The sequence below is a fragment of the Oncorhynchus keta genome, chromosome 9, assembly GCF_023373465.1.
Source record: "Oncorhynchus keta strain PuntledgeMale-10-30-2019 chromosome 9, Oket_V2, whole genome shotgun sequence".
NCBI lineage: Eukaryota > Metazoa > Chordata > Actinopteri > Salmoniformes > Salmonidae > Oncorhynchus > Oncorhynchus keta.
Window position 1 is genome coordinate 33,899,972 of NC_068429.1, and position 23,561 is coordinate 33,923,532.

Consider the following 23,561-nt stretch of genomic DNA (forward strand, 5'->3'; position numbering starts at 1 on the left):
AGTACAGAAGAGGAGGAGGAAGTCAATATCACTGTATTATGACATGTTCATTGTTATGAACATGTCATAGTTTATCATCAAAACTATGATAGGTATAGGCCTCCCGGGTGGCGCAGTGCCACCAGAGACTCTGGGTTCGAGCCCAGAGCCGGAGCCCGGCTGCGACCGAGAGGCCCATGGGGCGGTGCACAATTGGCCGGGTTAGGGAGGGTTTGGCCGGCAGGGATATCCTTGCCTCATCGCGCACTAGCGACTCCTGTGGCGGGCGGGCTAGGTGTACGGTGTTTCCTCCGACACATTGGTGCGGCTGGCTGCGCGCTGTGTTAAGAAGCAGTGTGGCTTGGTTGGGTTGGGTTTCGGGGGACGCATGGCTCTCGACCTTCATCTCTTCCGAGTCCTTACGGGGGTTAAAGCGATGAGACAAGACAGTAACTACTAACAATTGTATACCACGAAATTGGGGAGAAAATGGGAGGTAAAAAAAAGATAGGTATAATGTCAGATAGATATCTCTAGTGAATGGATTCATGGATCCACCCCAGTGCTCCTCACCAGATAGGCTGAACCCTGACTGGTGCAGGTTGCGGACAGGCTGGGCGCCGGCTACTGCCTGCTTGGCTGGAGAGTTCTTGGCAGAGGAGGCAGGAGTCATAGTTTTGGGTGTGACTGACACTTCACAGACAGGCCCGTCATACAGCCCCCGGGGAACACCCCTTAGCTCAGCCAGCTGGAGAACAGGGAGGAGGCAGAATCAAGAGTCAAGATCAAACAACCCGAACCTACTGCATGGGTTAAACCCCCCCCCCCCAAAACTCCATGAATAAAACTTAAGTCGATCTCAGATCGATTGTCTGCAGGGTGAAATTAACTTACCCTTTCATCTAAATTAACTTCCCCTTTCATGTAAATTAACCTCCCCTTTCATGTAAATTAACCTCCCCTTTCATGTAAATTAACCTCCCCTTTCATGTAAATTAACCTCCCCTATCATGTAAATTAACCTCCCCTGTCATGTAAATTAACCTCCCCTGTCATGTAAATTAAGTTCCCCTTTCATGTAAAAAGCTTTTAGGGAAAGATCATTTTGTACATAAAACTGCAAGTTTGACCAGCTCCAGTCCTTTTCAATTTGATTAAACAATATATATACAGTGGGGCAGAAAGTATTTGGTGGAAAATAAGTATTTGGTCACCTACAAACAAGCAAGATTTCTAGCTCTCACAGACCTGTAACTTCTTCTTTAAGAGGCTCCTCTGTCCTCCACTCGTTACCTGTATTAATGGCACCTGTTTGAACTTGTTATCAGTATAAAAGACACCTGTCCACAACCTCAAACGGTCACACTCCAAACTCCACTATGGCCAAGACCAAAGAGCTGTCAAAGGACACCAGAAACAAAATTGTAGACCTGCACCAGGCTGGGAAGACTGAATCTGCAATAGGTAAGCAGCTTGGTTTGAACAAATCAACTGTGGGAGCAATTATTAGGAAATGGAAGACATACAAGACCACTGATAATCTCCCTCGATCTGGGGCTCCATGCAAGATCTCACCCCGTGGGGTCAAAATGATCACAAGAACGGTGAGCAAAAATCCCAGACCCGCATGGGGGGACCTAGTGAATGACCTGCAGAGAGCTGGGACCAAAGTAACAAAGCCTACCATCAGCAAGGACATTAAGGATGAAACGTGGCTGGGTCTTTCAGCATGACAATGATCCCAAACACACCGCCCGGGCAACGAAGGAGTGGCTTCGTAAGAAGCATTTCAAGGTCCTGGAGTGGCCTAGCCAGTCTCCAGATCTCAACCCCATAGAAAATCTTTGGAGGGAGTTGAAAGTCTGTGTTGCCCAGCAACAGCCCCAAAACATCACTGCTCTAGAGGAGATCTGCATGGAGGAATGGGCCAAAATACCAGCAACAGTGTGTGAAAACCTTGTGAAGACTTACAGAAAACATTTAACCTCTGTCATTGCCAACAAAGGGTATATAACAAAGTATTGAGACAAACTTTTGTTATTGACCAAATACTTATTTTCCACCATAATTTGCAAATAAATTGATTAAAAATCCTACAATGTGATTTTCTGTATTTTTTTTTTTTCATTTTGTCTGTCATAGTTGAAGTGTACCTATGATTACAGGCCTCTCTCATCTTTTTAAGTGGGAGAACTTGCACAATTGGTGGCTGACTAAATACTTTTTTGCCCCACTGTATATACCTTAAAAAATATATAATAACTACTGTACAACCAAAAAATCCATATGATGGAAATCCGTTGCAGTGACAGTACTTTTACCCTGCTACTGACAGCAACTTGTCAGCAAATACCCTCATCTTATCATGAGTCAGTAACTTAACATGATACAGGGTATTTGAAAAGGAAACCCACTCCCTTGGAAATAAAACACATCAATGCAAAATATATAATATAATAATATATGCCATTTAGCAGACGCTTTTATCCAAAGCGACTTACAGTCATGTGTGCATACATTCTACGTATGGGTGGTCCCGGGAATCGAACCCACTACCCTGGCGTTACAAGCGCCATGCTCTACCAACTGAGCTACAGAAGGACCACAAAAGACAGCACACCACGATGACGCAGTTCCAAAACAGTGCCTTACCCTGCTGCGGGCCTTTATCCTCTTGTAGACGTAGTCCGAGAAGGGCTTCCGGCCCACGAAGCGGCCGCACCCCTCGGTGGTGTGGAGGTTCCCCTCCTCCAGGACGATCTTACCCTGGCTGATCACTACCATGGGGGCGCCACGCACCTCCACACCCTCAAAGATGTTGTACTCCACATTCTGGAAGAGTGACAGGGGGAGAGAGGAGGAGAGACAGAATGTAGTACAATAGATCATTTTTCTTATGATTCGTGTGAGTTGATTGGTTTTAGTACTACTGTGGAGGACATCCCTCCTCCTCCATCCTTTGCCAGTGCGTTGCTGTTTTATAGTGGGCCAATGTTCAAATCATTAAGTGTCCGCTATGGGTTTTGAAAGGGATAGATAAATGGCAATTGAAAACCCCTCCTGAGATAGCATCATTGATCACCACAGACCATTGATTTAGCCAGGCAGCGAGGAGCAGAGTTACCAGGCTGGTGTGGGCAGTGGAGAGCAGTGTGGAGTGTGACCACCCTCGTAAAAACTACTGGCTGACTAGGACTGAGGTCATGGCCATTTAGTGGGCTCCACAGGGCTTAGAAAAAGCATGAGATCACCAAGAGGCTGGACCACCCATTACACACACACTATGTCTCTCTGAATTACCAATTTTCCCCATGTACATTAGTCAATTTCATGACCAAATGGAAAGAAAGAAACCATAGAACACAGAGAGGTAGAGCAATTAGATTGCATAAGCACACACACGGACATACACACGCACGCACACTGTGATTTGGCTGCTAACAATCAGAAATGACATGTTCCTGTACTCTGGCAGAGTTTGGGGGTGACATCACTCCTCTGAGTTACCATACGGCCCACGCCCTAGAGCTGGGGAACCCAACCAATCATATGTGGTCAGGAGTCAGATGACCATAAAAATACCAATATGGTAATTTCATAGAACTATTGCAATTCAACCACAAGTTCACTTGAATGTTCAAAGTTTAACAATTTAATTTTGGGCAGTTTCCCGAAGATGAATCTGTGGTGTAATACCATATGGCTGGATATACACTAGACTGCGCTTATCTGAAGATATAATATTTGTGCGTAGTGAGTGTGTGACTGACTGACCGAGTTGTGGCTCTTGGCTGAGATGATCTTGGTGATGTCTGGGTCCCAGAGGACCAGGTCGGCGTCAGAGCCCACAGCGATGCGGCCCTTACGGGGGTAAAGGTTGAAGATCTTAGCAGCGTTGGTGCTGGTGACCGCCACAAACTGGTTCTCATCCATTTTGCCTGTCACCTGGATGAGCCAGGGGAACACAGAGAATGGGGCAGTTAACTTTGGGAGAAAATCACATTTATATGGACATAGATGAGTGTGTACGCAATTGCATACACATTCTACACATGATGTACACTGTACATTCTACTGTATATATTATGTACTGTATATGAGTATACTGTATGTTTTATATATATATATATATATATATATAATATGTAGTCTCTCACCACACACTTGTCCCAGATGAGGGACATTCTCTCCTCAGTGCCGTTGGTACCCTCGGGGATGAGGGTGAAGTCGTCTTTGCCCACGGCGCGCTGGGCAGTGTTGAAGGTGCAGTGGGCACTGCCAGTCACCTGAAGGTCTCCACTGGGGAGGAAGGCACAGGACAAGAGATTAGACTGTGCCACCTGGACTCTGAGTGGGATGATTGTCCTACTTGACCTTGTCACCATGATAACAGTTTACACCGTATGAATATGGATATTTGTCCATATGGCACAATCCAGTGTAATGGTGCTGAGTTATAGTGCTCTCACCAGGAGAGCAGGGAGCTGAGTTAGTGCTCTCACTAGGAGAGCAGGGAGCTGAGATAGTGCTCTCGCCAGGAGAGCAGGGAGCTGGAGTTAGTGCTCTCACTAGGAGAGCAGGGAGCTGAGATAGTGCTCTCACCAGGAGAGCAGGGAGCTGAGTTAGTGCTCTCACCAGGAGAGCAGGGAGCTGAGTTAGTGCTCTCACCAGGAGAGCAGGGAGCTGAGTTAGTGCTCTCACCAGGAGAGCAGGGAGCTGAGTTAGTGCTCTCACCAGGAGAGCAGGGAGCTGAGTTAGTGCTCTCACCAGGAGAGCAGGGAGCTGAGTTAGTGCTCTCACCAGGAGAGCAGGGAGCTGAGATAGTCGGGCGTGGTCGGGTCTGGGCTGAGGGGCGGGGACGTGATGAAGGCGGCGGCCTTGGCCCAGTTCTTGCTCCAATAGTGTGAGCCGTCTGTGCCCAGGCTGGCAGTGATTGGCTCCCCGTACACCACCGTGCCTGCAAGGCCAATCAGAAACATCATGTGATTACAAAATGAATGATGTTATTGACCTATTATGGCGTGTCTCCCTTCTTTTGGCTCACACATGTGCATCTTCCCTTCATCCTTCTGTATGTTTGTACCCTAGCAACAGCCTACCAACAGTCTCTCACCCTTCTTCCTGGCCAGAGCGATGACATCAGCAGCACTCTTGCTCATCACCTTAGTGACGTAGAGGGGACAGTTGGTCTGATTGGCTACTGTCACAGAACGATTAACAGCCTCTGCCTCCACCTGAAAGACACACCCAGGGTTCAGAGTTCAAGGTGACCATGCAAGGACGTGTTTTGAAAATAGAAAGGGAAGATAAAAACAGAGAGGTAAGAACTCTGAGGTCAAATGCTGATGCATTATACCTCTTCAGGACGGCTCAAGACGTGTCCCTCAGGTCCAGTGATGCCCTGCTCCAGGATACGACGCTGCTCCTGAATGGACAGAAAAGGTACGCTTTAAAAATGTCCAGTGTTTGATATTATAGATCGGGTTTTGATAGTCCAGTAAATGGTGTTTTGTTAGCTGGGCTTTGGCGGTATACTGTATATACCGGGGTATTTGGGAATAGCCACGGGATGGTTTTTCCATACTGTCAATACTGTTGAAAGCCAGTCACCTGTTTCTTTGTAAATAGCACAACGGGATAAAGTGGGTGCAGGTGAGCCCAGCTGTGTTGTCCAGCTGTGTATTGACAGGGGTTGCGTTTTATTTTAAAAGTCAACAGCGTTTTTTATAGAGTGATCAGGGACGTGCAACTATAGTTTCCTTCACGCAAAAAAATACAACACATTCAGCAGAAAATAGCTTCATTTTCATCAGATGACAACACAAGTGCAAAGCTATTTGGCTGGCAGCCACACAAGTAATTAAGCTTACAATAAAAAAACAAGGTACGTTTAGACAATCATGCGTCCAAACTTTGTTCCTTTTGTGGCAACCCGGGGGCCAGCAGGGAGCTACAAGGAAAGAGCAGGACCTTCGTCAGCTCCAGAGAGCTACAGAGGCTAAGGTGAGTCAGCACCATGGACAGCTCTACAGGCACCGACTGGGGCTGGTGATTCAACACCCATACCACCCAGTCCAGGTGCTGCAACCAATTGGACCTGGAATTGGTCCCACCGTTCCCTCATTACCAAATGGGTATAAGTAGAGGTGCAGTCACTCAGGTGCTTGGGTAGACAGGCAGAGGGTACTCCTAGACCCCAGAAAAACAGCAGTGAGTATGATAAGCACCTCGATCAGACGACAAAGAAGATACTAGGTAATGTTTGACTCAACTTTCTCTCTTCCTTTTCTTTGGACCCAAAGCAAGAGGACCCATTCCCAGACACAACGACTCCCAGCGCAAGTATTGAAACCCCAGACTCATCACTCTCACTCTCTTTTTTGTTCATATGGACACTTTAAGCACCAGCTGTCAGAGCAGCTCACAGATCACTGCACTTATACATAGCTCATCTGTAAATAGCCCATCCAATCTACCTCATCCCCATACTGTATTTATTTATTTATCTTGCTCCTTTGCACCCCAGTATCTCAACTTGCACATTCATCTTCTGCACATACTACCATTACAGTGTTTAATTACTATATTGTAATTCATTTACCACCATGGCCTATTTATTGCCTTACCTCCCATATCCTACCTCATTTGCACATGCTGTATATAGATTTTTCTACTGTATTATTGAGTGTATGTTTGTTTATTCCATGTGTATTGTTGTATGTGTCAAACTGCTTTGCTTTATCTTGGCCAGGTCACAGTTGTAAATGAGAACTTGTTCTCAACTGGCCTACCTGGTTAAATAAAGGTGAAATAAAAAACAATAAAATGAACACAGACGGTCCGAGGAACAGCCACACTGAACACAGTGACCCACCCGTTACATGAGAAGACTTTCAGATGTATTTCTCCCCTCCTCGTTCCCCCCAACCTTTATTAACGAACAACTATTGTTTAAGCACCGCAAAACTGACTCTCGCTGTCTTATTTATTGTGTGTCTTATTTATTGCCCCCTGGGCTGCCACAATTTGCACTATGTCTCCCGTTCACATTCACTTGTAAATGTCCAAACTTAACAAAAATTACACACACACAAACACACACATGCACACGAGCTGGATTGACTGTCTTTGCAAATCGCTTATTTTCGTTTTCGCTCGTTAGCATATTTAGCTAGCAACCCCCTTGGAAATTCGTTATTACTTGTGCTAATTTTGTTAAGCAGTCTGTGTTTGTTTGGCGCCCCCTTGTGTACTAAGTCAGCAATATTGAGAAGGTCAGTGTGACAATATCAAATCAAAGTTTATTTGTCACGTGCGCCGAATACAACAGGTGTAGTAGACCTTACAGTGAAATGCTTACTTACAGGCTCTAACCAACAGCGGAAAAAAGTATTTGGTGAACAATAGGTAAGTAAAGAAATAAAAACAACAGTAAAAAGACAGTGAAAAATAACAGTAGCGAGGCTATATACAGGCACCGGTTATTCGGGCTGATTGAGGTAGTATGAACAATGTGATATGGTTAAAGTGACTATGCATATATGATAAACAGAGTAGCAGTAGCGTAAAAGAGGGGTTGGCGGGTGGTGGGTGGCGGGACACAATGCAGATGGCCCAGTTAGCCAATGTGCGGGAGCACTGGTTGGTCGGCCCAATTGAGGTAGTATGTACATGAATGTATAGTTAAAGTGACTATGCATATATGATAAACAGAGAGTAGCAGCAGCGTAAAAGAGGGGTTGTGGGAGGCACACAATGCAAATAGTCCAGGTAGCCATTCGATTGCCTGTCTTATGGCTTGGGGGTAAAAACTGTTGAGCCTTTTTGTCCTAGACTTGGCACTCCAGTACCGCTTGCCATGCGGTAGTAGAGAGAACAGTCTATGACTGGGGTAGCTGGGGACTTTGACCATTTTTAGGGCCTTCCTCTGACACCACCTGGTATAGAGGTCATGGCTAGCAGGCATCTTAACCCCAGTGATGTACTGGGGTGTACACACTAACCTCTGTAGTGGCTTGCAGTCGGAGGCCAAGCAATTGCAATGATACAACCAGTCAGGACGCTCTCGATGTTGCAGCTGTAGAACCTTTTGAGGATCAGAGGACCCATGCCAAATCTTTTAGGTTTCCTGAGGGGGATTAGGCTTTGTCGTGCCCTCTTCACGACTGTCTTGGTGTGTTTGGACCATTCTAGTTTGTTGGTGATGTGGACACCAAGGAACTTGAAGCTCTCAACCTGCTCCACTACAGCCCTGTTGATGAGAATGGGGGCATGCGGAGGTCCACTTTTTCCTGTAGTCCACAATCATCTCCTTAGACTTAGTTACGTTGAGGGGTAGGTTGTTCTTCTGGCACCACCCGGCCAGGTCTCTGACCTCCTCCCTATAGGCTGTCTTGTCATTGTTGGTGATCAGGCCTACCACTGTTGTGTCGTCTGCACACTTAATGATGGTGTTGGAGTCGTGCCTGGCCATGCAGTCATGGGTGAACAGGGAGTACAAGAGGGGACTGAGTACAACACCCCAGTGTTGAAGATCAGCGTGGCAGATGTCTTTCTACCTACCCTCTCCACCTGGGGGGTGGCCCGTCAGGAAGTCCAGGATCCAGTTGCAGGTGTTTAGTCCCAGGATCCTTAGCTTAGTGATGAGCTTTGAGGGTACTATGATGTTGAACCCTGAGCTGTAGTAAATTAATATTATTCTCACATAGAAGTTCCTTTTGTCCAGGTGGGAAAGAGCAGTGTGGAGTGCAATAGAGATTGCATCATCTGTGGATCTGTTGGGGCGGTATGCAAATTAGAGTGGGTCTAGGATAATGGTGTTGATGTGAGCGATTACAAGCCTTTCAAAGCACTTCATGGCTACGGATGTGAGTGTTACAGGTCTGTAGTCATTTAGGCAGGTTGCCTTCGTGTTCTTGGGCAGGGACATGTTGAAAATTGGTCAGCACATGCCTGGAGCACACGTCCTGGTAATCCGTCTGGCCCAGCAGCCTTGTGAATTTTGACCTGTTTAGAGGTCTTACTCACGTCAGCTACGGAGAGCGTGATCACACAGTCGTCCGGAACTGCTGATGCTCTCATGCATGCCTCAGTGTTGCTTGCCTCGAAGCAAGCATAGCTCGTCTGGTAGGCTTGGGTCACTGGGCAGCTTGCGGCTGTGCTTCCCTTTGTAGTCTGTAATAGTTTGCAAGCCCTGCCACATAAGACAAGCGTCAGAGCCGGTGTAGTATGATTTAATCTTAGCATTGTACTGACGCTTTGCCTGTTTGATGGTTCGTCGAAGGGCATAGCAGGATTTCTTAAGAGTCCCGCACTTTGAAAGGTGCAGCTCTACCCTTTAGCTCAGTGCGAATGTTGCCTGTAATCCATGGCTTCTGGTTGGGGTATGTAGTATGTACGTACAGTCACTGTGGGGACGAGGTCCTCGATGCACTTATTGATAAAGCTAGTGACTGATGTGGTGTACTCCTCAATGCCATCAGAAGAATCCCAGAACATGTTCCAGTCTGTGATAGCAGAACAGTCCTGTAGTTTAGCATCTGCTTCATCTGACCACTTTTTTCCCCCCTCTGGTTGCACATTAAACATGTTGATAGAAATTAGGTAGAACTGATTTATGTCTCCGGCTACTAGGAGCGCCGCCTCTGGATGAGCGGTCTCCTGTTTGCTAATTTCCTTATACAGTTGACTGAGTGCGGTCTTAGTGCCAGCATCTGCCTGTGGTAGTAAATAAACAGCCACACAGATAGTGTGGTCTGAATTTAATCACAAGATCCTCTACTTCAGGCGAGCAAAATCTAGAGACTTCCTTAGATTTCATGCACTGGCTGTTGTTTACGAATATGCACAGACCCCCCTCGTCTTACCGGAGTGGGCTGTTCCATCTTGCCGGTGTAGTGTAAAATCCGCTAGCTGAATATCCATGTCATCATTCAGCCACGATTCCGTGAAACACAAGATATTACAGTTTTTGATGTCCCGTTGGTAGGATATTCGTGATCGTACCTCGTCTAATTTATTGTCCAATGATTGCACGTTCGCGAGTAATATCGATGGTAACGGCAGCTTTCCAACTCGCCTTTTGCGAATCACCCCACTCTGGGGGCACCCCACTCTGTGTCCTCTATACCTGCGTCTCTTCCTCTTGACAATAACTGAGATGTTGGCCTTGTCGGGAGTTCGGAGAATGTCCTGTGCGTCCTGCTTGTCGAGGAAGAAATACTAACCGGAGGTGAGTGATCGCTGTCCTGATATCCAGAAGCTATTTATTTGCCGTAAGATACGGTTGCAGAAACATTATGTACAAAATAAGTTACAAATAACGCGAAAAAAAACAACATAACAGCACAATTGGTTGGGCGCCCGTAAAACTGCTGCCATTTCTTCCGGCGCCATTTTAGAGAGAGAAAACCGCCTTACCCCATTAGCCTCAGGTCTTACCTCAGCCACAATGTCTCCATTCTCAGCATGGACCTGAGCGATGGCCCCCAGGTCCCGGATCACACTGAACACCTCATAGACCTACAGGACATAACCATGTCAGCAGCCTGAGACAACCACAGATGGGTCATAGAACAGACAGGGTAAAGTTAAATGAGGATACTCTGATAGCTGAGCAAAGTGAACAATAATGCCAATTTCACACCATGCAAACTTACTCTGAAGGTCTCAAATACAACAGTGGTAGAGGAGAACCTGTTACTGATGTATGAGCGATGTGTGAGTCTTGTATGAGTAATCTCCCAAAAGCCAGAAATATAATAAAGAGCTACCATAGGTTGCCTTGGGAGACCGGCACAAAATAGAATGAAATGCTCTGGCCAAGCAGCCTGAATGCATTCCTCACACAGGTGCAAAGACCAACGCGGGCCGTTTTCAAAGGAGCCTCCAGTCCAAGATTAATCAGTTTCACCATGAGTCAGACACAAAGACTTGGACTGGTGCATTCTTTCATGGTCCCTTACTCCCACTGGAGACACACACAATTAATGCCTCAACCTCCCCCACCCTCCCTCCTCAACTCAGCCCAGAGCAGGCCATGGGATATGCTGGGTGGGGAGGGCTGGAGAGCTACAGTATATAAAGTCTTACAGTGCATGTAATTGAGCAGTCTGTGTGATTTTGTCCCATAACTTTCAACAGTACAGTTAATGTGGCGTTAAAAGAGGTGAATTCCTTTCATACTTTTCTCTTAAAGATTATTTTAACCTTTCATGTCCTTTGTGGCGGTAGCGATCGATGTGTGTTTCCTGTAAGAGAAACAGGGAGCCAAAAAAAGCTACCATATGATAAGGTAAGTCCTACCTGAGAGTCAGCAAGCTGGAAAACATCCTTATAAGCCAGATAGACAAGGAAAGAGTTGACACCTGAGGAGAGAGAGCACGTGTCAAAGGAAGGTACAGAGAGTTGGGATGAGAAACAAAGAGAGGCGAAGAGACCAGTAACATATGAACATACAGTACACCAGTCAAAAGTTTGGACACACAATCTAATTCCAGGGTTTTTCTTCATTTTTACTATTTTCTACATTGTAGAATAATAGTGAAAACATCAAAACTATGAAATAACACATCATAATAATAACAATCATGAAGTAGCCAAAAATGTGTGAAACAAATAAAAATATATTTGTGATTCTGCCTTGATGACAGCTTTGCAAACTCTTGGCATTCTCTCAACCAGCTTCATAAGGTAGTCACCTGGAATGCATTTCAATTAACAGGTGTGCCTTGTAAAAAGTACATTTGTGGATTTAAGCCAATCATTTGTGTTGTGACATGGTAGGGGGGTATACAGAAGAAAGCCCTATTTGGAAAAAGACCAAGTCCATACTATGGCAAGAACAGTGCAAATAAGCAAAGAGAAACGACAGTCCATCATTACTTTAAGACATGAAGGTCAGTCAATACGGAAATTTCAAGAACTTCAAGTTTCTTCAAGTGCAGTCGCAAACCCAGAGTTACATATGCTGCAGAGGGCAAGTTCATTAACGTTACCAGCCTCAGAAATTACAGCCCAAATAAATGCTTCACAGAATTCAAGTAACTGTCATCTCAACATAAACTGTTCTGAGGAGACTGCGTGAATCCGGCCTTCATGGTCGAATTGCTGCAAAGAAACCACTACTAAAAAACAACAATAATAAGAAGAGACTTGCTTGGGCCAAGAAACACGAGCAATGGACATTAGACTGGTGGATATCTGTCCTTTGGTCTGATGAGTATAAATTGTCCAAATTTGAGATTGTTGGTTCCAACCATCCTGTCTTTGTGAGACTAGGTGAACGGATGTGTGGTTCCCACCGTGAAGCATGCAGGAGATGTGATGGTGCTTTTCTGGTGACACTGTAGGTGATGTATTTAGAATTCAAGGCACACTTAACCAGCATGGCTACCACAGCATTCTGTAGCAATACACCATCCCATTTAGTTTGTGCTTAGTGGGACTATCATTTGCTTTTCAACAGGACAATGAACCAACACACCTCCAGGCTGTGTAAGGGCTATTTGACCAAGATAGTTATGGAGTGCTGCATCAGATGATCTGGCCTCCACAATCATCTGACCTTAACCCAACTGAGATGGTTTGGGATGAGTTGGACAGCAGACTGAAGGAAAAGCAGCCAACAAGTGCTCAGCATATATGGGAACTCCTTCGAGACTGTTGGAAAAGCATTCCTCATGAAACTGGTTGAGAAAATTCCAAGAGTGTGCAAAGCTGTCATCAAAGCAAACATGTTTTTATATTTGTAACACTTTTTTGACTACTACAAGAATCCATATGTGTTATTTCATTGATTTGATGTCTTCTGTATTATTTTACAATTTCAAAAATAGTAAAAATAAAGAAAAACCCTTGAATGACTAGGTGTGTCCAAACGTTTGACTGGTACTGTACATGTAGGAAATCTAGCAACCATACAGAAAGAGAAAACATGAACACAACCAATCAAAATGTACTATATCACATAATGAGATGTTAATGTGGATGTGTCTGTACCGTGGTCCTTGACAAGGGCCTCCATCTCCTCCTGGACTCCCTTGTGCCACTCAGTGATGTCCACATGTAGAGAGTAGTCACAGCACGACTTGCTGTCCGCCCACTCACGCCACTGCTCAAAGGCAGACAGCAAACTGACCCCGGGTTCCGGAACCACGTGGTCAACTAGTGGACACACACACATACAATTGTTTAGTAAATTGGATCATTCTTATTGTTCTGGTCGCGTTCAACCATGATATGCAGTAGGTCAGATTAAAAGCCTAGATCAGGATCTTGCATCATGTTTCATCCACCAGATTGTACTGTACTGCACTGTGACCCAGTAAGCCTCTGTTTCGTGACGTGACCCATTTACAGAGATGGCTCTGTGGACTTTGCAGTGCAGAGCTGCAGGAGTCAGCATTCTGCACGATGTGAAAAGCCACCGTACTCTTCAGGAGTCTGTGTAACTGCTGAGCAGGGAGATGGACCTGTACTGAGGCAGCTAGGATATTCAGTAGAACTCTACTGAACGCTACAGACAGACAGTAGAACGCTACAGACAGGCCATGCTATTACTGAGCAATAAGGAGGAGAGTGGATAAACAACTAGAAAAACGTTTTTGAACGTCCTCCCTAGTCCACTTTTCACAGCACTCAGCAGCACTTGGTGGCACGCTAGTCTGTAGCAGATGAGACTTTATGGATTCAGGACCTGGTGCTGCCATAGATGGAGCTGGCACTGTGCCCTGCCCATTACTCTTGAGAGGGGGAGGACAGAAAGTGGGTAGGTGGTAGTGTACATACTGATCATGGTAGTGCCCCCTGCCAGAGCGGCGCGGGTGCCCTGGTAGAAGTCGTCCACCGAGGTCATGCCCCGGTCGGGCATCTGGAAGCGTGTGTGCACATCAATGCCCCCTGGCATCAACATGCGCCCGTGGGCATCGATGGTCTTCACCCCACCGGGCACTATCAAGTTCTCGCCAATTTGTCTGGGAGTCAGAGGAAGAGAGATAAAGAGAGAGAAGGGAAAGCAAGAGAGAGTGAGAAAGAGAAAAAGAGAGAGAGTTGTTATAGAGTTATCATTACGACAGCAATTTAGTCTGTAAAAGCAAACAACGACCAGTGTTAAAAGTCTAACGGTAAGGATGGTGCAGAGGTAGTTAACTTCTGAGAAGTAGAGCATGTAGTCGTCGTTGTGAAACTCACTTGATATGACCATCCTCCATGTAGATGTCAGCACAGAAGGACTGGTCATCGTTCACGATTATCGCCCCTTTGATCAGGAGACGGTCACTCTACAAGATCATTTAAAAAATATATATTATTGGATGAAGAATTCACTGTGAATCAAGGTGATGTTTCCTTATGTGTCAATTCATCCTGTGAGGGATGGGTTGCCAACTGTCATTCATTCATTCGTTAGTATACACATGTCCAGTTCTCTTCATCCTCACAGAGTTAACACAGTGAAGTAAGCGTTCCTTTAGGAAAAGCCTTTTATGTCAGTGTGGGAAAGCAGACACCAGAATGTAACGCACAAAGAACATCCTGGGCATTTATATGGCCTAATAAAAATGAGCTCATTATGGTGAGTATTGTATTTGGCACCACCCGCAGTACCAGCCACTTTCTTTACAGGAAGCATCAGCTAACACTGTGCTATTAATATACTAAATACAGACACGTAAAATACTAAAGACAAGCCAAAAGAGTTAACCCCCCTACATGTCCCTGCCGTCCCATCGCCTCCACCATGGTGGGACGTTCCGACTGCCCCTCTGCTGTATTGGGCAGTGTCACATCATGTGTCACTGTCACAGCATTATCTGATGTTCTGCCTTATTGCGCCATGGGGATATTAGGCTTTGTCCAAGTGAGTTCTGTGATGATAAGGAACAAGTTATCCTCCCATAATGTTTATGGTTGCCCCAACTGGTTGTGTTGGGCTGGCATGATCTATTTGATTATGGATGGCTTGTGTTGTAAGTCTCTCTCTTTTCACACACACACACACACACACACACACACACACACACACACACACACACACACACACACACACACACACACACACACACACACACACACACACACACAACACACACACACAGGACACAGAGGAAGAAGCAGTTCCATACAGGGATAGTTTGGATCAGCACCAGATCTTGGGTGAAGCTTGTTCAACCATTACAGTATGTGAGTGAGACAGAGAACGGGACAGAACGTGTTTGGGATTGTAAGAATAAAGGAGAGAGAGAGAGAGAGAGAGAGAGATCGAGAAGCAGAGCAATAGGAGAGAGGGAACGGGAGTTCAATCGGAACCAAAGACTCAGAGGATCGGAGTTGAGCAGCAGCCTGGAATGAGTCTTAAAGAGAGAATGCGTGATCAATGCTTCATGCACATCCTAATACAGGAATGGGGAAAGGGAACGCAGATGTACAGTGTGCTTATTACAGATGGCTGAATACAGCATGTCGTGACCAGGAACAAAATATGGAACATGCATCTTCGAATGGATAATTGACTAGGTAGGATGATACCAGCATGGCTCAAAATGAGGGTGAGGAATGCACGGATGAATCAATGACAAGCAGCAGAGCACGCCACAGGACACGCCCCTCCGGCATCCTCACTGGGAATCAGTCTTCCTCTGTCACCAGGCCACTTGTTTCTGTGCGAGACTGAGAGAGGGGAGAGCCGGGCCCCCTGGCACCTCCCTGTGTTGCCCCAGTGGCGACGGCCTACTCTCCAAAAGTGGAGAGGCACAATTCTGGTCACGAGGCATTTAGCCCCCTCCACAAACAAAGGTTGCTCTGTTTGAGTTTCAGCCTCTAGCGTGTTTCCCTGCTAGAAGCCCTGGCCTCAAGCAGAAATGCTTTCCAACGGGGTTCACAATGCCCCGCCCGAAATGCATTTGGACTAAAGAATAGAAAACTCATCTCTATGACATTGACATGCTTTGGTATATTTTTCCCCCAACAAAAGTGGTTACTTGTGCGCTGTCAACTGACAAACATTCTATAAAACAAAGACACACGCAGAAAGGCACGCGCACACACATTTCTCTCCTCTCTTTCGAACAAACCCCCAAAGAATGTATTATCAGTGATGACTATGTCAGGACATTTTGAAGAACTCGTGTGACAAGAGTGATGAACCCAGTCCATTCTCACATCTACATGATTCCATCCTGTTTTAGCAACTGTTCACTGAACAAAAATCATGTGGTTGACTATAAGTATTTCATTATTTGTCGTGCCATTTCACATATACAGTGCATTCGGAAAGTATTCAGACCCCTTCCCTTTTTCCACATTTTGTTCCGTTACAGCCTTAATCTAAAATTATTTTTTCTTCATCAATCTACACAATACCCCATAACGCCAAAGCAAAAACAGGTTTTGAGATGTGTTTTTTTTGCAAATGCATAAAATAAAATAAAACTGAAATAACTTATTTACATAAGTATTCAGACCCTTTGCTATGAGACTCGAAATTGAGTTCAGGTGCATCCGGTTTCCATTGATCATCCTTGAGATGTTTCTACAATTTGACTGGAGTCCATCTGTGGTAAATTCAATTGATTAGACGTGGTTTGGAAAGGTACACACATCTATATAAGGTCCCACAGATGACTGTGCATGTCAGAGCAAAAAGCAAGCCATGAGGTCGAAGGAAATGTTCGTAGAGCTCCGAGACATGGTTGTGTCGAGGCATAGACCTGGGGAAGGGTAGCAAAAAATGTCTGCAGCTTTGAAGGTCCCCAAGAACAAAGTGGCCTCCATTATTCTTAAATGGAAAAAGTTTGGAAACACCCAGACTCGTCCTAAAACTAGCCGCCCGGCCAAACTGAGCAATCGGGGGAGAAGGGCCTTGGTCAACCCTCTCTGCAGCAGTCCACCAATCAGGCCTATATGGTAGAGTGGCCAGACGGAAGCCACTCCTCAGTAAAAGGCACATGACAGCTCACTTGGAGAGTCTGAATACCTATGTAAATGTAACATGTAATATTTATAGTGCATTTATAGTGCATATATATACACACACACACACACATTAGCAAAAATGTGTAGAATCCTGTTTTTGTTTTGTCATTATGGGGTATATTGTATGTGGAGTTTTCCCCCCTCGTCAATTTATTCCATTTTAAAATAAGGCTGGAACACAATGTGGAAAAAGTCCAGGGGTATGAATACATCCCAAATGCACTATAAATTGGAGTCCTTTACCGAAATCCATTCATAAACATTCATACAACTATGTGTGAGGCAGCCATGATCTAAAAACTAGAATTACATTTTTAGATACTCTTACATTACCAAAAACGGCAAGAAAGGTTACGGAAAATGTGGTCCTGTGTCAGGATTACAAGTCATTCTCTGTCACTCTTAGTAAAGGTCCAATGATAACAACAGTCAAGAGCTTTTAAACTCAATCTACTGTGTTTTGTTTATAAACGTGCACGCCTATTTCATGTTTCTTCTTATTTTAACCTACGTAGCGGTTCTTGTTTTTAAAGAAGCATTTGCAAGTCAAAGTCAGTACCCAATCTGCTTGGCCTGTGATCGTCCAACGGGCATCATGTTTCTGGAGAGCCTCTATCTTTTGATTGTTCTGGACCTGAGCCAAACATGACAGTGAACCAGTTCTATCCACACACAAACAGGATATTGACTCAATTGAACAGGGTTTTTAACTCTTAGACAAATAATATGCCTAGGGTGTTGGTCAATGTTTAATATCAATAACAGGTCATTCATCTCTGACCAACTAATACAGACCTAATACAAATTATTCAATTGAGATTTAAGTGTAGAAGCCGTTTTCAGAAATTCCCTAAAATGCAAAAACAAATCTGAACCAAGCCCAGCACCAGACTAGAGCCTGGATAGGTTAGAGGTCAATCAGAGATAGACTGATGGATTGATGTTGCATTGAACCATCCTCTCTCCACGCTGTGTGGCAGATCAGTCCAATGTATCATGTTTTAGAGGGCTCGAATTAAAGACTAGTGACGTGTAGTTGAAGACGTGACATCAAATGGGTGGATGGGTGAACAGGAAACCGCCCTCAGGCCCCGTCAGCTCTATGTCTCCTGGATCTGGAATAGCCACAGTCCCCCTGATCAAAGACTACAGGAGCTGCTGGGTGGCTGTCTGGTTTAAGACACACAGACTATGACTGCTACTGTACAGACGCTCCAATTTAGAAGCATGGATTTTGTTGAGCCAACCATCTGTACTGTGTAGCGGCCGCCGGATCCTCTTAAAAGAAAAAGGAAACCTTGCTTGTCAGAGAGAAATCCCAGGTTGCACTGGGGCACCATTCCTTCCCCTATCTTCCTGTGCCCAGCTGCTGAAGTGGACATAAATAAACACTATCTCACATTGGAGGGTTTATGAATGGGGATATGCTGGATTATATCTCACATTGGAGGGTTTATGAATGGGGATATGCTGGATTATATCTCACATTGGAGGGTTTATGAATGGGGATATGCTGGATTATATCTCACATTGGAGGGTTTATGAATGGGGATATGCTGGATTATATCTCACAGCGTAGAAGGGAAAAAAGTGTTCTTGGCAGGCAGTCAGTGTCCCTTAGAACTAAGAGTGTGCTTTGTGTAATGTGTGAACACGGAATTCCCCAGGCCACAGTGCATAATGGGATTACTGTGGGAGAATGGCGGGCTGGAGATGAGCAGCGCCAGGCTGGACTGTCTTTAGTAACAGAGACTGATCTAACAGGAAGATACAGGGGCCGTGTCTGAAATCTGGCTTGCCTACTGCTTACTTCAATTGCATACTGTGTACTAATCGTACTAACTACATACTATTTAGAACATACCGTTTAGTAGAAAACTAATGCAGTACACACAAATATCACTACTAGTCTCATCCATACTGTGAAGGTGTCATATAATGTGCAATTGCATTGAATCCCACCATTTGTTCATTTTGGTAGATTGCGTCCCCTTGTCTGATTATCAGAGGTAGACAAAAACACGCGAGTCTCGAAAGACGATTCTCTTCCTCAATAATGTGCAGCGAACTCTACTAAATTAAAAGGCAAAATGAGTATGAAATCATGGCATTTAAGGCATACTGAATTTCACATTCTATATATTGTAACTTGTATTTTCGCATACCCAAAATGCATACTATTTAGAATGCTGCTAGGGGCATTCGGACACGGCCAGAGGCTTCTGATTAAAATGGCATCCACAGTGGCCCTATCCCAGGTATTCCACTGACTCCTGAACTCTTGACCCCAGAGCCTGGGAACAACAGGAAGACCTCTCTCATTAAAGTATTCATGATATGTCCGTCCTGCAGTTAAGTCCATCAGTTTTATACAGGAACCCTTGAGTCCTCCCCTTAAATAACAATAAATCAAAGAATCTATTTCTGTTTCTGCATTTTCCAATGGTAACTTTGAGTGAGTGAGTGAGTGAGTGAGTGAGTGAGTGAGTGAGTGAGTGAGTGTAAATGAACCTAATCATATTCATGAGAGAGTTGGATGAGTCATCTTTTGAATGCAGCCCCAGGTGGTGATTTTAGGATGACATTCATATTCGATGAGGCGTCTCTGAGGTGTCCTGCTTCCTAGTCTGCAGCTGACCACTCCAGCTGGTGACGACAGCCTCGTACTGCAGCCTGCCTGCTGCCCTTTGACTTTCCAATCTCAACAACTGTGTGTGTGTGTGTGTGTGTGTGTGTGTGTGTGTGTGTGCCTATGTTTCTGTGGGGGGTGTTTGTCATAATCACCCAACCAAAAAAAAATCACAATTGACTTAACATGAAAGACAGAAAGTTGCATACAAGCACATTCTTTGTGTGTATCTATAGTGATCGTGTGTTTGGTTATGCAGTGAATTGTTTTTGTATGTTAGATTGATTGTACTATGTTCTTACTCTCTCAGTTTCTCTTTCATTCATCTCTCTCCATCTGCCCTCATGTTCTCTTTCCCCTGGCACAGAGTATATGTTCTATATCTGAGTCAGCTGTTAGGGCTACTATGGCTTCTGATCCTCTGATCTAACACTTACTGTTACGCTCTTCAGGGAATCTACTCCAGAACTGGGTGAAGACAGAGCAAAGCCTGGAGCGCGAGGATGATAAACTGATCTAAAACCGCAAACACATTCATACACATATGATATACACATAGATATACATCTACCTTGAAACAGTGACGACACTCCCTGGCTTGCTGATCCTGTGTTATGATAATTGATAAATGCATGAAATAACAAGGATATGACCTGGATAAGCAGAAGATTGTTGGACTGTACGGGGAAGGGGATTGTTTGGTTCCATAAATGTGTGTGTGACAGGCTGTCTACATGACAGGCAGACAACACAGTGTGCTCACTGCTCCCTGCCACAGGGGTGTGGCACACGTACACACAACTGCGGCTGCTCCCTTGGTACTGCATTCTGTCACCCTTGGTACTGCACTCGCAATCACCCTTGGTACTGCACTCGCAATCACCCTTGGTACTGCACTCGCAGTCACCCTTGGGACTGCACTCGCAGTCACCCTTGGTACTGCACTCGCAGTCACCCTTGGTACTGCACTCTCAGTCACCCTTGGTACTGCACTCTCAGTCACCCTTGGTACTGCACTCTCAGTCACCCTTGGTACTGCACTCTCAGTCACCCTTGGTACTGCACTCTCAGTCACCCTTGGTACTGCACTCTCAGTCACCCCTGTTTATCTGTCTGTCTATACATTTTGCTCTTTCATCTCTTGCAGTCTGAATTATGGGCTACTTTAGGCGTACCTCTATTCTTTCTCTGTCTCTCCAGTCATCCTCATATTGGACAATGGCTGAGTTTAGCAACAGGAGTTCAGAGAGGGATGAGGACAGCTCAGTAGAAGGGGCAGAGCACTGCAGAATGATAGTGTGTGTGACTATGTGAATAGATCATTAGGTGGGGTAGCCCTAGCCTGCTCCCTTCACCGGGTCATGACTGGCGGCTGCCGTATCCATATGAGCAGGCTGTGGGATGTGACAGGGTTTAGGCCAAACCTGCATCAGTTTTGTCAGACCCAGCCAGCCTGACAGCCTGCTGGAGTAACCAACCGGGATGCCAGCCAAAGCCCCTTTCAAATTGCTTTCTTTGTCCACAAAAAAGCTCACATGCACACGCAAAGAGGAGAGAGGCACTTTTCCCATAAAAGCTTAGACTTATTATAGATCTTCAGGACATCCATTACATGGAGAAGTAGGCCTATGGACAAAGGCCAAAAGGTGTTTTTCAACTGTGTATTGAAGCATTGGTTCATTGCAATGTGGTTGGGAAGCATGAATGTTGGATTAACAGCTGGGGGGGTTCATATAGACCACTGGAGACGAAAACCTATAAATGATGCAGTTCAGCAATATAAATATGGAAAGACATGCGGGAGTCTATAGTCGTTTTTTCCCCTTTCCCTTCATTAGTGTGGAGGCTGAGAGACACGGCAGGAAACTGGAGCCTCTGACGCCCCCTTTCATTCCTCTTCTCTTGTCATTATCCTATGATTTTCTCTCCTCGCCATGATTTAAAATCTTGGGCGAGACATGGTTGCTGCCTCGCAGTCACACAAAATCCGTAAACAATATCGGGTTATATGTCCTAAACCCGCCTATATATAAATACAAATTTTACCGAATTCACCGGAGTTGGAATTGTCCAAAAAACTAACTTGACATTGCAGCGATGGGCACAGGCAAGAAAGCTAATGCATTTGCTCCACCCGTTGGCGAACGGTGATAACCGGCCAGATACCGTTCTCTGACAAAGAACATCGGCATGGAAATGTTGCCTATAATGCGGGTCCGCGAAACCACAACCGTGCGACTGAATTAATGTTACATGTGGAAATGATTCGAGGACAACATTGATTTCAAGGAGAGTCTTACAAGAGCCAAATGTGATTTGGCCTATCCAGAGTTGGACAGCTAGCCTCAGGCTCTCATCTTGTCAAATAAAGACAATTGAGATAAATTAAGTCCTTGAAAGACAGCCTATGCTCTGAACGATCACGCGTGTTGACCCGATAAGCAAAACTGTAATAGCCCATTTTAGCCCATTGTCATTTGAAAGATCATTTCTTTACATAGTCTCAAAAATGTGGCCTCTCCATGTTAATCCTAAAGACCCCGTTAATTACACCAAGAGCTCGTGCAGAATGCAATTCACAGTTTATGTAAACAGGTCGTTCATCTTTGAGATGTAGCCTAAAGCTACCCGAGAGAGCTTCAACTAATTCGGATCACAAGCCTCGTTTTAGCGATGCACATCTTTGCCTGATTTGGTGAACGGATAGTTGTAGCAATACATGCACAATGTTCAATGGAATGAATACATGTTTTCCTAACTCACTGTAATGCGGGGAATGTTCTTCTTGCCCTGATAGCCTTGCCCAGACATCTTCTCTGTTCTGCTCTTGCTGCGCTTAATGGACCGCTATCAATGGAATGGGTGTTCAGAATAGTGCGGTTTGCCGGTGTGGAATAGTCAAGGAAGTTCGCAGCAAAGAGACAATTCCAAAAGGAGTCGTGCGTCCGAAAGCGGGAGGCCACCGCTCGCAGAATCTAGGGAAAGAACCGCAGCTCCAAATCACGTCCTCTCTCTCTCTCCTGTTCTCCGCTGATGCGCCAAACCTTGCCAGACGGACTCACACACCGAGGGAGGGAGGGACAGACACTCTTGACGAAGCCCTACGTGCATGCGCAGAGCCCCGCCCTGATCCATTGAGAAATCAGGAACTATGCTATGCATTTCTCAACCCGAATTAGGGAATACAGTAGGCTACAGCTTTAGCTACACCCCTGCAAAGCCAGCTGTGAGATGCCCAATGCACAACAACTTTAAAATGAGCTAAATTACTAATGCTTGCTTTGAGGAAAACAAAACCGTCCTACATGAAAGCACCTGTTGTTCCTGATGACTCTTGCTCTCCTTCAATGCAAGGCTGCAGGGCCAGACAGAAAACCAAGGCATGTTCTAAAGAGCATGCGCAGACCAGCTGGCAAGTGTCTACACAGACATTTTCAATATCTCTTTGTACCAATCTCAACCTGTTTCAAGCTGATCACCATTGTCCGGGTTCTCAATAACTCAAATGTAACTTGTCTAAATGACTATCACCCTGTAGCACTCACATCTGTAATTATAACGTGCTTTTAAAGGCTGCTCATGACACATATGAACACGATCATCCCAGACACTCTGGATCCACTGTAATTTGTAAACCGCCCCAACAGATCCACAGGTGATGCAATCTCAATTGCGCTTCACACTGCCCTCTCCCACCTGGAAAAGATGGGTAATAACTATGTGAGAATGCTGCTCATAGACCACAACTCAGCATTCAACACCGTGGTCCCCTCCAAACTCATCACAAAGCTTGGAGCCCTGAGTCTGAACACCTCCCTCTGCAACAGGATCCTGGACTTCCTGACATGCCGGCCCCAAGTGGAGAGGGTAGGCAACAACACCTCCGCCATGCTGACCCTCAACACAGGTGCCCCTCCGAGGTGTGTGCTTAGTCCCCTCCTGTGCTCAACTGTTCACCCACGACTCCAACACCATCATAAAG

The 23,561-nt window shown here is 45.4% G+C and overlaps 1 protein-coding gene across 1 annotated transcript in view; it reads right to left on the bottom strand.

Moving 5' to 3' along the window:
* The window catches only part of dpysl2b (dihydropyrimidinase like 2b), a 28,556-nt gene extending 5,903 nt beyond the window's left edge, over window positions 1-22,653 (bottom strand). The window contains exons 1-13 of the mRNA XM_035776128.2: window positions 22,343-22,653; window positions 14,170-14,258; window positions 13,768-13,952; window positions 12,979-13,143; window positions 11,284-11,345; window positions 10,420-10,500; window positions 5,336-5,404; window positions 5,093-5,213; window positions 4,780-4,936; window positions 4,137-4,278; window positions 3,754-3,924; window positions 2,632-2,811; window positions 553-727 (exon numbers count right to left, since the gene is read on the bottom strand). Of these exons, the coding sequence (XP_035632021.1) occupies window positions 553-727; window positions 2,632-2,811; window positions 3,754-3,924; window positions 4,137-4,278; window positions 4,780-4,936; window positions 5,093-5,213; window positions 5,336-5,404; window positions 10,420-10,500; window positions 11,284-11,345; window positions 12,979-13,143; window positions 13,768-13,952; window positions 14,170-14,258; window positions 22,343-22,390 (1,645 nt within the window). The 5' untranslated portion in view covers window positions 22,391-22,653. The remainder of the gene's footprint in view (window positions 1-552; window positions 728-2,631; window positions 2,812-3,753; window positions 3,925-4,136; window positions 4,279-4,779; window positions 4,937-5,092; window positions 5,214-5,335; window positions 5,405-10,419; window positions 10,501-11,283; window positions 11,346-12,978; window positions 13,144-13,767; window positions 13,953-14,169; window positions 14,259-22,342) is intronic.
* Between the last annotated feature and the right edge of the window lie 908 nt (window positions 22,654-23,561).